Source organism: Dromiciops gliroides, chromosome 2, assembly GCF_019393635.1.
Source record: "Dromiciops gliroides isolate mDroGli1 chromosome 2, mDroGli1.pri, whole genome shotgun sequence".
NCBI classification, from domain to species: domain Eukaryota; kingdom Metazoa; phylum Chordata; class Mammalia; order Microbiotheria; family Microbiotheriidae; genus Dromiciops; species Dromiciops gliroides.
Genome location: NC_057862.1, coordinates 408,354,776 through 408,371,024, shown reverse-complemented (window position 1 = coordinate 408,371,024; position 16,249 = coordinate 408,354,776). Strand labels below are relative to the sequence as shown.

The window sequence follows — 16,249 nt, the reverse complement described above, 5'->3', positions numbered from 1 at the left end:
AGTTCTCTAGTTCAAGGGAAATTGTGTCTTACAGGCTTTGAAGGCTAATGGAAATATATTCACAGGTGCTATACATAATTTTTGTAATCTTTCTGGAGTATGTATTCTATAGAATAGTAAAAGCTCATTTGGAGAAGACTTTCCCTGAATTTCCTATTGTGTTTATTAGTTCCAAGACCATTTAATGTATTAGGTGAGGTTTTCCTGGTTTGATGGGGGGAGGGGGATGTTTTGTTTTGTCTTTTGGCTACAGTTTACATTTGTCTGGTTGGAGTTTTGAAAAATAGTGAGGTTTTTGTTGTCATTTTTTCGCCTTAGACACAGAATCTTAGAGGTCACAACCTTTCTCCATGCAGAGATCCCTGACAAGTGGTCAGCCAGACTGGTTGAACACTCCAGTAACAGAAAACAGCCCATTTTATTGTCGCACAACTCTTAATCATTCAATTCTAGAGCATCAAGCCAAATGTGTGGGTGAGAGGGACTTACCTTAGAGACTGAGGGAAAATATAGATAGAACACTATGGTGGGTACAGCTAACATTTTAAGAACTAAACATTAAACCACTCCAAAGGAGATTAAACATCTAGTTTATTGTAAAAGTTGTTATAGATGGGGTTCTCTACCTTTGTCTTTGGGGCTGAGCTTGAAATGATCCATAGGAGTCAAAGTCCTAGCTACAACCCATGTATATACCCTTACCTCCTTCACTTGGGGCCCAGTATTTATTTGGTGTTTATAGATTTATCTTTATGGAATTTTGTCAAATAAGCAATAAATGGTGTTAACCATTCTAATATAGGGGGAAAAAAACTGTACAAGAAGAGAGAATTTTCCCCTACTTGCTACTGGGGATTTTCTTCTTTGAGAGATTTGTCACCCAAATAGCATACATGCAGCATTTGGTAAATACTGGTAAATGTGGAGAAGTTGGAAATTGCAATGACGTGTGATTCAGAAACTTAAATTTCATTGCTCTCAAGGTAAATGCTAAAATATTGAAAGTCCTCCAGCATGGTATATAGATAGAGCACTAGACTTGGAGACAGGGTACCTCAGTTTATGCTGCTTACAACCTTCTTGACTTAAGCAAAACCACTTAACCTTTTAGAGCCAGTTCTTCATTTATAAAATGAGGAAGTTGTACTGTCTCTAAGATCCCTTCTAGTTCTAAATACTCTGTTGGTTTGATCCCATGAAATCGCTTCTTCAGAGTTGAGAAAAAGTTGAGTTTTGCAGGCCTGTTGACTGTATGAAAAACAATGACACTGTTGACATGCCATATGTGGACAGGTACGAAACAAGCCCGTTCCTTCTGCAGGGTATACACAGGAAGAGAAGATAGAAATTGCCCACAGGCACCTGATCCCTAAGCAACTGGAACAGCATGGGTTGACACCACAGCAGATTCAGATTCCTCAAGTTACTACTCTCGACATCATCACCAGGTAAACATACTTTGCACCAATATTCATTCATACTTGAGTCTGAAACGGAGATGATTTCAGTGGAAACCCACAGCTTCCATTACTCACTTTGAGAGTAACAACTAAGAGCTGTTTCATCATCTGTTTGTTTTATATGGGGTTTAGTATAAGGCAAAGATTTATTGGAAGAATTTTGGGGGAATCTTTCCACAGCTAAGAGTTTATGATAAGGTTTCATTTATTCTACAGTTCCAGTCGAGGGAATCAAACCACAAAACCCAGCCATGCAGAATGTAACTTTGGACTCTGATTCTTGAATAAGACCATCACTCTGCTCCATACTTTCTAGAGCATAGTCCTTTAATGTGGGTCATTCTTTGGAGCTTCTAATGAGGAAGGTGATTTTGCCTCCTTAGTCTCTTGAAAAGCTAAAGGATCCTGTTAAGAAATGTGAAAATATCTTAAGGCATCAGGTTTTGATTAATCAACATCATCACTTCTCTGGTTAACTTTCAAGGGCAGTGGGGGCGGGGGGGGGGTTGGGAAGGTAGGGGAGGAAGAAAAAAAACCCTCACAAGAGTATTGCTCTTACAACTTTGCATTAGAGCAGGGGAGGAGGTAGTTTTCAAAGTTCGTTGCCAGGTGCTTAGGTCTGTGGCAAACAGTACTTAAATTGTCTGAGAAGTGAATTCCTTAGTCTGATTTATAGATTGCCTGTTTGGATGGAAAATGTAACTCTCCAAAGAGAGTTTATATCGACAGTAGCCTCTTATAGCTAGCCTGGCTCGCTGTTTCAGATCCATTGCATCACCCAGCAAGCTGTGTCAGACTGCCAGGCACTCATCTTGCAGCCTTCCCCCCCACCCCCCCAGTAATTGCTCTCTCAAATTATGTGAACAGTTTCTTCTGCATTTGGAACCTTTTGCTTTCCAAATACTTTGGCCAGTCAGACTGCCTTTTCATCTAAAGCATCCCTGTTAGGAAAATATTTTCTAGTTCATATAAAAAGTTTATGTTCAAGCTCATCTAAGAAACATAAGAATGAGCCCAAGCTAGGAGCTTCCTTTTTTATTCACTGTTTTGTGAAAATGCTCTGTGAGTCTTGCCATCCCTAAGAAACTAGATATTTCATATGAGAGTCTTCCAATAGTGCTGTGGTGTTGAAGAATACCAATGATGCTTTAGTTCTTTCAGCAAGTCATGTAACCACTCTCTTTCAGCTTCCCTGTCTCTAAAATGAGGATGATGATAGATGAGAGAATATATCCCTAGCTTGTTAGGAACCATAATCACTGTTTGTAAAGCATTTCTTAATTATTGCCTTTAGGGAAAGTTAAGTAAGTACCTTTGATGTGGGTACTTCTTCAGAATCATAGATCATTCAATATCGTGTGCATTAGAAATTTTTCTCAATAGTTTTTTAACTTCTTGTTAAAAAAAAAAAAAGCAAACCCAGAATATAGACATGCAGTGCTTCAGACACATTTGAGATATTCAGTAGATTACTTGATGTGGAATGTACCCACTTATTTTCATGTTGTCTCCTCCCTTTAAAATGTAAGCTCCTTGGGGACAGGCCCTGTGTTTTGTTTTTTGTCTTGTTTTTTTCTTTGTTTATATTCCAAGCACTAGAACAGTCAGTGCCTTGCATATAGTAAGCTCTTATTAAATTCTTATTAACTTATATAGGGTAGTAGGATTTGAGTTTTCTAAAAAAAAAAGATTTTGCTTATTAGAGTATTGGGGTTAGAAGGAACTTCATAGGTCATTTAGTTCAACCTCCACTTAATATCAGAACTCCCTTTAACATGTCTAGGATGTAGTCATCCAGCCCTTACTGAGAACTTCCAGTGACAGAAACTTATTTTATGGGGGGGGGGGGGAGCAAGACCGAGCAAGTGAGCATGCACTGCAGTGGAGGGAGTTTCCTCATCTGGGAGTTTAGTCCTCCAGCATGCTAGCAGTCCTTCACAAATTTGTATCATTTATAAATAGATGATTACCCTTTCTGTTTTGTTTTTTTAAAGCGAGGCAATTTTTATCAAGGTCATAGATAAAAATACTGGATAGGAAGCAACATGTTGCTAGACACTTTCCAAATTTTTTTAAATGGATTTGTCATCTTATCTCAGTCGACATTTCCTCTACCAGTAAGATTAGGGAAAAAACCCAAACAAGCCCTACACCTTCTCATCCCATTTTCTTTTGTCCACATCTCTGCATGACCCTTCCATAGGGGATCCGTACAACATTGTTTATTTAAAATGAGTGGTACCAGAGGTAGTTAGGAAGAGGAGTTAAGAGCATGACTTAGAGTTGGGAAGTCTTGCCTCCAAGACTGTTGCACTATGTTTGTGAACCTGGGCAAGTCACCCAACCCTGTTCTGTATCAGTTTACTCCTCTGTAAAATAAAAATTAGGTTCCTTTGAGATCTAAATATATAATTCTACTATCTCCTTACCTTTCAGTGATGTTTAGTTTGTGAATCATTCTTCTGGATGGAGAAGATGGTAGTAAAATTGAAATTTCATAGTTCTGCTTTCTTTCTGTTAATCTGTTAATAATACATTATCTTTTTCAACCAGTTTGCCTGTCTTGTCTATGTTCTCTCTTCATATTTAGCTTTCAAAGTTTATTTTTGTTTTCCATAGCATTTTCTTTTCTTTTTCCTTTTTTAAACTATTTTATTAGAATATTTTTTTAAATTTTTAAACAATTTTGCCCCCAATACATGTAAAAACAATTTTAAACATTCATTTTTAAAATTGAGTTCCAAATTCTTTTACTCTCTTCTTTCCCCCTTATTGGGAAGGCAAGCAATTTGATAGGTTATACATGCATGATTATGCAAAACATATTTCCATATTAGTCATGTTGTAAAAGAAAACACAGACCAAAATAAAAAACCAAGAAAAATAAAGTTTAAAAAGTACACTTCAATCTGTATTCAGCCTCTATCAGTTCTCTCTCTGGGAATGGATAGCATTTTTCATCATAAGTCCATTAGTGTTATCCTGGATCATTGTATTGCCGAGAATAGCTAAGTCATTCACAGTTGATCATCTTATGATATTGTTGTTGCTGTGTACAGTGTTCTCCAGGCTCTACTCGTTTAATTTTGCATTAGTTCGTGTAAGCCTGTCCAGGTTTTTCTGGTGTTTCTGAGAGCATCTAGTTCATCATTTCTTATAGCACAATCATATACCACAACTTGTTCAGCCTTTCCCCAATTGATGGGCATCCCTCAATTTCCAATTCCTTGTCACCAGAAAAGAGCTGCTATAAATATTTTTGTACATATTAGTTCTTTTCCTTTTGGTTTTTTATCTCTTGAGAGACCAACCTAGTGGTATTGCTGGGTCAAAGGGTATGCATGGTCTTATAGCTCTTTGGGCACAGTTCCAAATTGCTCCACGTAATGGTTCAATCACTTCACAACTCCACCAACAGCACATTACTGGATCAATTTTCCCACATTCGTCCAACATTTGTCATTTTTCCTTTTCTGTTCTATTAGCCAATCTAATAGATTTGCAGACCTCAGAATTGTTTTAATTTGTGCTTCTCTAATCAGTAGTGATTTCAAGCATTTTTCATATGGCTATAGATAACTGATTACTTCATCTGAAAACTATTCTTTTTTATTATTTATCAATTGTAGAATGGCTCTTTTTTATAAATTTGACTCATTTCTCTGTATATTTAAGAGATGAGGCCTTTATCAGAAAAACTTCAAAATTTTTTTCAGTTATGATTTCTAACTGTATTTTCCTCCATCCTGTTTCTTTATTCTATTATCTCTCTCATCCTGTCCCTCCTCAAAAGTGTTTTGCTTCTGCCTACCACCTCCCCCAATCTGCCATCCTTTCTATGTGCACTCCTTCCCCCACCCCCCCATCCCCTTCCAGCATTTTCTTTCAAAGCATCAGGTCATTCTGGGCTTCAGCCTTCAGGTTACTATTCTTGAGGCCTCATGTCACTCTTTCATATTTATCATTAGTCATGTATCTCTTCTTTGATATGTGTGTGTGTATGTGTGTGTCCATTTGTCCATTTCATACTGGACTTCATCAGAGATGCTTTCCTCTTCTTCATTGGAATCATTTGTGATTTTATAGTCCTAGTTTCACTCTTGGGTATTTCCTGTCCTATTGAACTATTAGAACCATTAGAATCTTGAGCTGTTGTCTTGGACCATCTTTTCCTTGCACTTTTTGAAGTCTACTTTCCCAAAGGCTAAGGTGTATATCTGACTCTGCCTACTATTTCCTTCCTTCACTATGTTTTTGTCAGCTAAACCTACACTAAATTCTGAATTACCAGTCCAAATTCAACTAAAATTTGAGACCAGAATCGATTAGATGAGCCTCTCCAAAGCCCTTTTTAACTCAGTGATTCTATGAATGGTTTGTTGTACTGAGCCAATAGCACATGAGACACATGTAGCATCTCTTATGTATCCCTGAACACTTTGGCTTCCCAGCTCATAAAATCACTGCATTCTTGGCATCCTTCCATTCCTTGGGAAGTCTCCTCATTGAAAACCTAGGGAATGGACATGAGCAGCCTAAACATATGGTAGGGTACTGGTGAGAATTTGAATACTTGCCTCAGTCACTGTCTTGCTTTGGTGGATAAAGAAAAAACCTTCATTTTCCTGATATTTTTAGGGGAGGAAATACCCAAAGCATTAAATGTATCTAGAAATATTTTTTCTTCAGTGCCAAAGTAGGGTTTTAACTTTAAAGATCATCTTACAAAGAAATAGCCAAAAATGTTGGTTTTTTTTTTTAATGTGACCAGATTTACTTTGATAATGTAGCTGAAGGACCAAGAATTAATGTTTCAATATAGGCTAATAGTACAAGGTGATCTATAGTTTACTAAAGAAATTAAGTTCTTACCAAAAACATGTCTGAGAGTATTTTTAAAGGTGTTTATTAACAAAGAGACTTTCAATATAAAGATAACAGAAGCCAGGAAACAACAATGGCCACATCACTTTGCACATACAGCACAGCAGAAGGGCCTGTGCATTTATTTATACAGTGTTTGGTCTGTACCAGCCACTGTGCACTGTGCACTATGCTTTACAAATATTATCTCATTTGATCCTCACAACAGTCCAACAAGGGAGGTGCTGCTGTTAGCCTCATTTTACAGAAGAGGCATGCATAGGTCAAGTGACTTGCCCATGGTCACACATGTAATAAGGACCTGTAGCTGGATTTGAACACAGGTCTTCCTGACTTCAGGCCCAGAGCTCTATCCACTGTACCACCCACTGCCTGAAAAAATAAATACCAGTACTTAGGTCTTCCTCTCTTATTTTACAAGTAGGCCTGAAGGTCCACTTTCCATTTTTGCAAGTGACATAAAGTAAGACAAGAAGGTATCTGAGCTGTGCTCCTCTAAAGGGATGTGTTTTCTTCCTGGCATTAGGTACACCAGAGAGGCCGGCGTACGTTCTCTGGACCGAAAGTTTGGCGCTATCTGCCGAGCAGTGGCCGTGAAAGTGGCTGAAGGACAGCACAAAGACACGAAGCTGGAGCGCTCTGAGGGCACCGAGGGAGAAGGTCAGTGTTCCCTGAGTGAACTGGGGCCTAGAAACCATAGCCAGATGGCCCAATAATTGTCTGGTGGAGCAGGGAGCATGAACCTACCATTTATTAGGGTCGTGAAAGGAGCAGGAAGGTGCTATTTAAGGCTATCTTATGGAGAAAAACCTTTGGAACAAAAGATGAATTTATTTTCTAAACTCTAGAGGGTTTTATTTTGTATTTTGGACTCTGCTAGAACAGAGCAGGATGCTCAGTCTCTGGGGACCCACTAACTTTTTCTAGTCTTACAAAGTCATTGCTTCTGTGTGATAATTTATTGCATCATTTTGACCCTGACTGCTATACATTTATCATCAGAAATTCACAGGATGGTAGATTTTGTGCTGAAATGCATCAGAATTAATGTTTGCTCTGGTGGTCAGAGGAGGTGCTCTTCTTTTGATTTTATAAATATGTTCTAAGAAGGATAACTACTTGGGACAATGCATGGCTGTCTCACTGGTCCAGTTACACCATTCTAACCCAGGCTACCTTTTCTTGCTCCAGGCCTTTCTCATTTCATAATCAAGACAAATTCTTTTAGATCAGCTATTGTCATGTTAAATAGATTTGCCTGAAGCTTTCTGGTTCTCCATCTCCTTTTCCAGAAAGAGACTGTTTTGCCACCTAGTCTTAGACCCAGCCCTGTGCTGTGTAGCAGCAACAAGATTTCATTGAGTGCTTGTTTTCACTTGGCCATAGACTTAAGTATGAGATCAAAGGATCATGGACTTGAAGTTGGTATAGACCTTAGCATTCATCTAATCAAACGGTCCTCACAATCCCCTCACACTCTCAAAAATTGTCAGGCACTCCAAAGAGTTTTGTTATCTGAGTTCTAACTATTGATATTTGACATATTAGAAACTAAAAGTGATAAAATATTTATTAATTCATTTTCAAATAACAATAGTAAACCCATTACATGTTAACATAAATAACACTCTAGTCCCTTCTAACTGTGATTCTATTATATATGATGGCAAGAGTCCTTCCCCTAAAAATATCTTCTGCTGGACAAAGGAATGATCACCAACCAAAAAGTTTGCTTCTCCAAACTTTTTTTTTCTTTTCTTTTAATGAATAAACTTTGTTTTAATATAGCAGTTCCTAAACTACAAAGTATATGTCCCCCAAACTATTAAGGAAAAGAAGATAATCTTACCCTTTTATAATGTATCCTTTGTTAAAAGAAAGTATTCTTTTATACTTTAACTTTAGCAAAGGTAATACCAACCTCATCCGTTGCATTTAACTTGTTTTCTTAGCATTTAATTGTATTCACTTACACAGCTGTAGAAAGTGTTCTTTAGGATCTGCTATTTTGTATTATTTAAGTCTTTCCATGTTTCTTTGTATTCTTTGCATTTACCATTTGATGGTCAATAATTCTGTTTTCATACTTTGTTCTCAAAATGGCTCCCTATTAAGCCTTCTTCCAAACAGATAATTCTGATATCATCCCAGTTTGACTTTGCTATAATAGAAGGTTTGCCAGTTGTCCCTGATTCTGCTTGTCCTCTCTCTACTCCACAAGCAGTACTTGTTTGAGGTTCTTACTGCACTCACTCCTTTTCACTGGTTCTCATCCCAGTATCACTTTAAAGAAAGAGCATTCTTTCATGGGTATAAAGGTGAATCCCAACATGGAAGCTGTTGAAATAAGAGTCAAGAACCTAGCCAAGAAAAAGCTTTTTTTCCAGCTGTTTATTGTTCACATATGGAGCCAGTAAAACACTCGCTTCAAAAAACTATTCTCATTTCACATCCTAAGAGGAATGAGTTTTTTAATTGAATTGTTTCACCAACAGTTCATAATATGTGATTTCTTAGGCATTAGAGGAATTGTCAAAATATTTCCACAGTTGCTCATTATGAGAATTGATGTTCTGAATCAGTATATCATGGGTGAAATACTAAGCAAAACTTGCACATTTTTCATTTGTTATTGGGTTTAAAAACACATGTTGCATTCTGTAAAGGTATTTTAAATCTTTGCAAGAAATCCATATTCCTATGGGCCTTATAAATGGGTTCAAAAATACTTGAGTTTGAAAATCTTCTTACTGTCACAGTTTTCACCATTTCATGTGTACTTAGTTGATTTCTTGAGATATTGAAGTCAATACAGCTCTCTTGAATTGACAGAAGTCAGCTTTAAATTATCTTTTATAACTTCTGCTTTCTTCCTCAAACCTCAGCCCCATCCCCTATCCCTGCAGTAAGGCCCTAATGACCAATATTAGGGCTCGAGATAGGAGAAGGATGAGGCAAACCTGGGGATGGGTGTCTGTGTTAGTATAGATCCTAATGATGAGTCTTTTGACTGCATTCCAAAACCTTATCTTTTTGGAAAACCTATTGTGGTGTATTATTTCTGCCTTGTCTACCTTCTATTTATGTGGATTGTGTAGCCAGTTATAAAACTGAAGGTCTTTAAAATATTCATATGGCATAATTGAGTTGGGAGAGAGGCCAGGATTTTTCTGGCCAGATTTTATGATCTGGAATGGAAGGCTACATCTATCTGAGGACTCTACATTTCCTCCATTCACTTACAGACTCCCTCTTTACCCTCAGGCAACTCAGTTGGCTTTGTCTGTCCTATAATTAAAAAAATAATCAAAGTAGAGAATGAAATGTATTTACTTTAATAAAATACTTTGGGTAGTACCATTTATGTTTTAGGAGGGTAAAGAGTGTGTGTCTGTGTGTGTATGTCTATGTGTGTGCTGGTAATAAGCAAAGGATGTTCAGACCTGTGATTTCATTGGTGCAGAGAACTCCCCAAATTTGTCCTGCAACTTAGCGGCCTGGGAGATTGATAGGTTACCTGACTACTTATTCACAATTTCAAAGCCAGTTTATATCCAAGGCAAATGTGCAATTCAAGTCTTCCTGACTCAAAGACTAGCTTTTTGTCATCTTATGTTTTGCTATTCCTACATACATGTGTGTATAAGTGTGCATGTCTATATGTATATATAGACATATATGTATGTACACATATGTATATGTGTATGTGTGCACACACACACACACACACACACCAGACCCTTTTCCACTTCCCCCCATTAAATCCATTCTTTCTCATAAGCTACTCTCTCCACAAATGTAGGTGTAGGTAAACACTTGTTTTATAACTTAATTTGGTTTCCTGGGACACTGAGAGCTTTAGTAACTTGCCTAGGATCACACTGACCCAGTATAAGTCAGAAGCAGTATTTGAACCCAAATATTCCAGACTCTAAGCCTAGGTCTTTATCTTGTACACCATGCTATTCAATAAGAATTACCACTAAAAGAACTTTCCCATAGCTATAAACTGCATTGCATAATGTTTAAACATACATTAATTTACTTTGCATATGTTTTGTTTTGTTTTGGTGAGGCAGTTGGGGTTAAATGACTTGCCTAGGGTCACACAGCTAGTAAGTGTTAAGTGTCTGAGGCCAGATTTGAACTCAGATCCTCCTGAATACAGGGCCGGTGCTCTATCCACTGTGCTACCTAGCTGCCCCCATATGTTTTTAATAATGGCTCTAATCACATTAGCTATTTAAAGCCAACCCACAAATAGACAATGACTAGCTCAAACAGCTTGTGTACTCTGTGAGGGCATAATAATTTCATGGCAACATTAAAAAAAATTTTTTTAACCGTCTTTTCCTATGTGTTAAGTTTATTGAGCAAAATACCTAGGGCTTGTTGAAATATTTAGACAGCTTCCTGAAACTGATCATGCAGCCTTCTTTATTGAAAGTTTTTTAAGTTAGTATAGATTCCTATCTATTTAAAATGACTTTTAACCGTAGAGGCAGGAGGATAGATTAAATGACTCCTTCTGTTTCCTACAATAGTATTAGAACACGAAAAGGAATAAATAACAAATCCAGGCCATTGTTAGTACATTCTTTTCTCATACTTGTTTTGCTATAAAAATCTTTCTTTAAAACAAACCTTTGCTTGTCATTTATGGACAAAATAATTATAAGGTATCCTCTTTTGAAATCCACAGCATTTTAGTCTCAAACTGTATAGAAATTTTTCAGAAAAGAGAAAATATTCTGTATCAGAAAGATTTTCATGCCACAAAGTTAAAATGGTCCCTAATAGCTGGAATTCTCTCATTATGAAATGGATTATTTACTATGAGAGTACAGAACAAAAGGGAGCTGTATTAGAAAGTTCAAGTAATACAGTAAGGGGGTTATTTATAATGTTAAAATTAGTGCTGGACTTAGAGTTACTGCCAGAAAGAGAAGTAATTGCAGGCCACGGGCTTCAAAACCGGCAGAAACGCTAGTATTTTGGGTTGACAACCCATTTGGAGCAGTCCCAAAAGCCCTGAGCTATGAACGGTTGTCTTTGTGTTTGTGGGGTCTTTACTGGCAGTAGGCAAACTGAATAATGAAAGGGGAGTCTAAAAGGCAGGTGGGGCCTTTAGTTCATCTGTGCTAGAAGAGAAACATTTATAGAATATGTATACTTTCCTTTAAAATATGGGAGTTATTTGGTACATTCATGCTTTGAAACCAGTTGTGTGATTTTTCACTATGCCCCAAATGTCCTTTATGTTACTTTTTTCCTTTCTGTGCTACCCTAGATATCAAGGTAAATGCATGTGGCCAAATTTCTATTTTGCTCTAAACTTGTTTTTAGCTGAAGACCTAAGTGCTCCCTCTTCATCATGGTTTTTTGCCTATTTCTGTATGTGGGGGTTACTCCCATGGGGTTCAAAAATATTAAACCTTTCAGCTGCACACTTATTAGGGATACTTGTTTCAAAACTTCAAAACTTCATCTGTGGTTTCCTCCATATGGATATTCCGTGTACCAATACCAATCACAATCTTCCTTCCACCCCTATTAGAGGGCCTTTGTGAGTGACTATAGCCATGGTGGCCAACACTCTTTGAAGTTTGTTGGGCTAATTTTTTGCCAATGGTCTTTTGATTCTTTAAAACTTTTCAGAAGGACCTGCTATAGCTTGCAATCTGAAGTTTTGCTTAGCCTTCAGAAACCTAGGGCCATGCCAAGGTAATGCATCAGAGGAGGATTTTAATATTTGAAATATTCCTTCTCAAATGCCAGGCAGAAATCCAGGCCCTGCGTTCCACTGTCACCAGAGAACTTCTGTTCCTGAACTCTCTATATCTGTTTGTTTAGTTTGAGTCTCTGACCCATAATGAAAACAACTTAGATTTATGTAATGCTTTAAAATTTTCAAAGTACTTGCTTCACAACAGTTCTGTGAGAGAGATCGGGCAAGTATATGCATCATTTTATAAATGAAACTGACTCAGGTTAAATGATTTGCTAAAGATCACAATTAGTAAAAGTCAGAGCCTAGATTTGAACCCAGGTCTATCCAAGTCCACTACTCATTCCAGAGGACCCCCACTATGTTCTGTAGAGATTGCCACAGGGAATATCCTGTGGATGATTAAATGAATGAGCTTTTTTAAAAACATTTTTTCTGTGTTAAGCACTGGGGATATGAATAAAAAGTAAAGACAATCTCAAGGAGCTCACATTCTGATGAGGAAAATAGTGTATATGAAAGATACCAGCTGCAAGTCAGGTGGAAAGGTCCCATGGTACGAAAGGTACAGGAGCAAAGCCGATGGCAATGCCTCTTCTTTAAAGTAATTTCTACAAATGAAATCATATCTGAAATTGAACCTTTTGTCAATGCTGAGGGCTTTGGTGACAAGAACTTTTTCTGCATCTTCAGGAGCTATGGCTGCTGAGGAGGTAAAGGCCATAGTACCCACAGGAACAGCTGCCAGGCCTCATTTCCAGAAGAGCTGATTCCCTGGATAATGGCTGCCAAGACATGGCTGGAAACAGGGTTAGTGTTAGGAGGGGCATTGCTACTCCCAGGGTTCTTGGGCTTACCTGCCCAGCAGTGGCAGTTGATCAGCAGTGAGGAAAATTGGCCACAATGATTGCTCCTATCTGGAAATTGGGTGAGAAGGTTGGGCAGTTAGGGGAAGGCACTGCCATTTCCAAGGCTCTTGGATTCAGGGTCTTAGGCCATTTCTATCATGATCTGTGTGAAGAAATGAAAGAAAAATCTGCTTCTTAGTGAGTTATCAACTAATATATGTTATTGAAAACATAGTATAGGTGACAACAAAATACAAAGCATTTTTAGGGGCCTGCAGTAAGTAGAAGGCAATGGGAAAGCATCTAGATGTGTAAGACTGGACTCCTACCCCCATGGTATTTACAGTTCAGTAGGAGGTATAAAACCCCCACAATAGCTGTGGTGTGCAGTATAACACAATAAGTACATTAGAGAGTTAAGTGAGGTCTGAAGGGGAGAATTGTCAACTAGGAGGATCAAGAAAGACTTCCTGGAAGAAGAAGCCTTTCAGATAGTGAGAGGTGTAGTAAACAACCCAAGCAATAGATAACAAATGTAAATAGTGCCACATGGGATTTGGACTAACTGATAATCTGCCATAAATAGTTGTGCCAAAGAACTGGGATGTACCAAACCTTCAAGGGGACATTGGTGAGGAACACTCCCTTCACGGAACATTCCTTGAATTGTCGGCTGGCAACTGAATGCTGGCCTGGACGGATGGTTGGTCTGACCTAGTTTGGCAGTTGCGTGTTCGTTCTCCCCCCCCCCAAGTTTTTTTTTTGTTTTTAAATATTTAATTTTTTTTGCAATGACATATAAAAAGTTTTAGCATTTTTTTCAAATTTTGAGTTCCAAACTCTCTTCCCTCCTTCCCTCATTGAGAAGGCAAACAATTTGACCTCTGTAGTCATGCAAGCCACATTTCCACCATGAAAGTCATGCTGTGAAAGAAAACATAGACCAACCCCCCCCTCCAAGAAAAATAAAGTTAAAAAGTACCTTAGATCTGCATTCAGTCTCTACCAGTTGTTTGATGGACAGTACTTTTCATCATAAGTCCTTCAGAACTGTCTAAGATCATTGCATTGCTGAGAATAGCTGTTATTCTCAGTAGATCACCATACAATATTGCTGTTACTATGTATAAGTTTTCCTGGTTCTCCTCATTTCTCTTTGCATCAGTTCTTGTGAGTCTTTCTAGGTTTTTCTGAGAGCATCTTGCTCATCATTTCTTATAGCACATCACATCACAATAGTAGATAGAAAGGAAGGAAGAAGGAAGGAAAGAAAGAAAAGAAAGAAGGAAAGAAAGAAAGGGCCTAAAATTCTAGCTGTGATGTCTAAAATCTAATATGGTTGCCTTAAATTAGAAAACGTATAGCACCAATCTTTCGGCATTAAGTACTTATTAATGTATATTAGGGGTTAGTAAAGAGAAGCACATGTATAAAGTATGAGATTTGCCTGCTCTTCCTATCCTGCCTGTCTCTGCCACCAAGCCCCGATCCGGAAACGAAAAGACTTCGCTCCCCTGCGGCTTTTCCCAGAAGCCTCCTGTGAAAAAGGAAACAGGGCCATCCACCGCACAGCTCCAAGCTAATTGTCTGGTAACACTGATTGACAGGACCCACAGGCAGCAGACATCACTTCCTGATGCTGATCTGACCTTTGAAACCCCAGAAAGGTCACTTCTGGACGCCAAAGTCACATGGTTTCTTTTCAGGCCAGAGCTCACAATGTCCCTCCCAGCAGGGAGGTGTCATTCCAAATACACACACACACACACACACACACACACACACACATGTATCACAGTCTTATAGCACTTTCATCACAATCTTATACAACTGTCCCCAAGTTCTGCTCTGCTTCTTATTCTTTGGGAGTTGCATGTTGAAATATATCCATGTAGGGGCAGCCAGGTGGCACAGTGGATAGAGCACCAGCCCTGGAGTCAGGAAGACCTGAGTTCAAATCCAGCCTCAGACACTTGACACTTACTAGCTGTGTGACCCTGGGCAAGTCACTTAACCCTAATTGCCTCACTTAAAAAAAAGAAAAAGAAAAAGAAATGTATCTGTGTATTTGGCTGATATCTCAAATCTCCTGGTTCTGGTTTCCTTCAGAAGGGGAAACCATAGGTTGGCTTCAAAGGTAGTGGAAGGAAACTTGCTGATTGCCCTGTCCTATTAGCCATTTTGTTCTTTTCTGAGAACCTTAGAGTTAAATACATTTTGAAATGGATTGATAAGCTCAGAGTTCATCTGAAAAGACCAGGGAACCTTGGAGTGGTCAAATCTAAACCTTCCAAATCATATAAACCAAGAGCAGTACTTACTGACTTCTGTTATATCTCCTATGTACAACATTCTAAGGTCCAAATATACTGAATGATGGAACCAAGTTCAGCCATTAGCTAGTTCTTTGTAAGGGAGAAGAAAGGAAAAGAGAATGCACTTAGAATGGGGGTGCCAGGGAATAGCAAAGCCTTTAGGGCTTCTTCTGCCCACCCTGGTCCTGGGGACAGTGGGGGGAAGTCTTTTGTGTTTTGATTTATTTTCCCCTCCTTTTTTTGCTTCCTCCAAGCACTTAAAACCCTTGAGATCCTTTTTTGGGTTTGCTTTTCTTCTCTCTTGCTGTTCAACCTCTGCCTCTTCAAATCCTAGTCATCAAGAGAAGTCAGAGTCTTTTTTTTGTTGTTGTTCTGGTTCTGCTTCCCTGGGGCCTTTTGCTGTATGACCCAGACTGCCTCCCCTCAGCTTCCTTCTATTGAGCTTGCCCTCAAGGCCTGGAGCCCTTATCCTGCCTTGTGTGTTTGATTTTATTTGTACTTGTTGTTCCTTTATGGCCAAATCAGGAAGCTGTCTCTTTCAGAAAAGCAGATGCTTTTGTCCCTTTCACAGAGCATCTCTGCTATTCTTCCACCACATCCACTCTCCAGTCTATAACATGGGCTGTTGTGTATATTTCTTTTTCATATTGGTGGCAAATATTGTAAAGTTATTGAAAACCAAGCAGCCCTTGTTTCTACCTTCTGTGAATTTCTAGTCCTAAAACATTCTGATGATTTTTAAAAATTCAGTTTTATTTTATTTTTAGTTCCAAATATTCTCCCTTCTCTCTCCTATTCCCCTTACTATTGAGATGGCAAGAAAAACAAAGACTATCACAAATATGTGTAGTTATGCAAATCAAATTCTCGAATTAGCTGTGTCCAAAAAACCCAAACCCCCCAAAGATGCTTCAGGTGGCACTCTTGAATCCATTTGTTATCTGTAGGGCAGGTAGCTATTTCATCATAAGTCCTTTGGATTTGTGCCTGGCCATTTTGTCAGTCAGAGTTACT

General features: G+C 38.4%; 1 protein-coding gene across 1 annotated transcript in view; it reads left to right on the top strand.

The window, feature by feature from the left end:
• LONP2 (lon peptidase 2, peroxisomal) overlaps positions 1-16,249 on the top strand; it is a 127,931-nt gene that overhangs the window by 63,841 nt on the left and 47,841 nt on the right. Inside the window, exons 10-11 of the mRNA XM_043986715.1 lie at positions 1,322-1,448; positions 6,871-7,004. Coding sequence (XP_043842650.1) covers positions 1,322-1,448; positions 6,871-7,004 — 261 coding nt within the window. The remainder of the gene's footprint in view (positions 1-1,321; positions 1,449-6,870; positions 7,005-16,249) is intronic.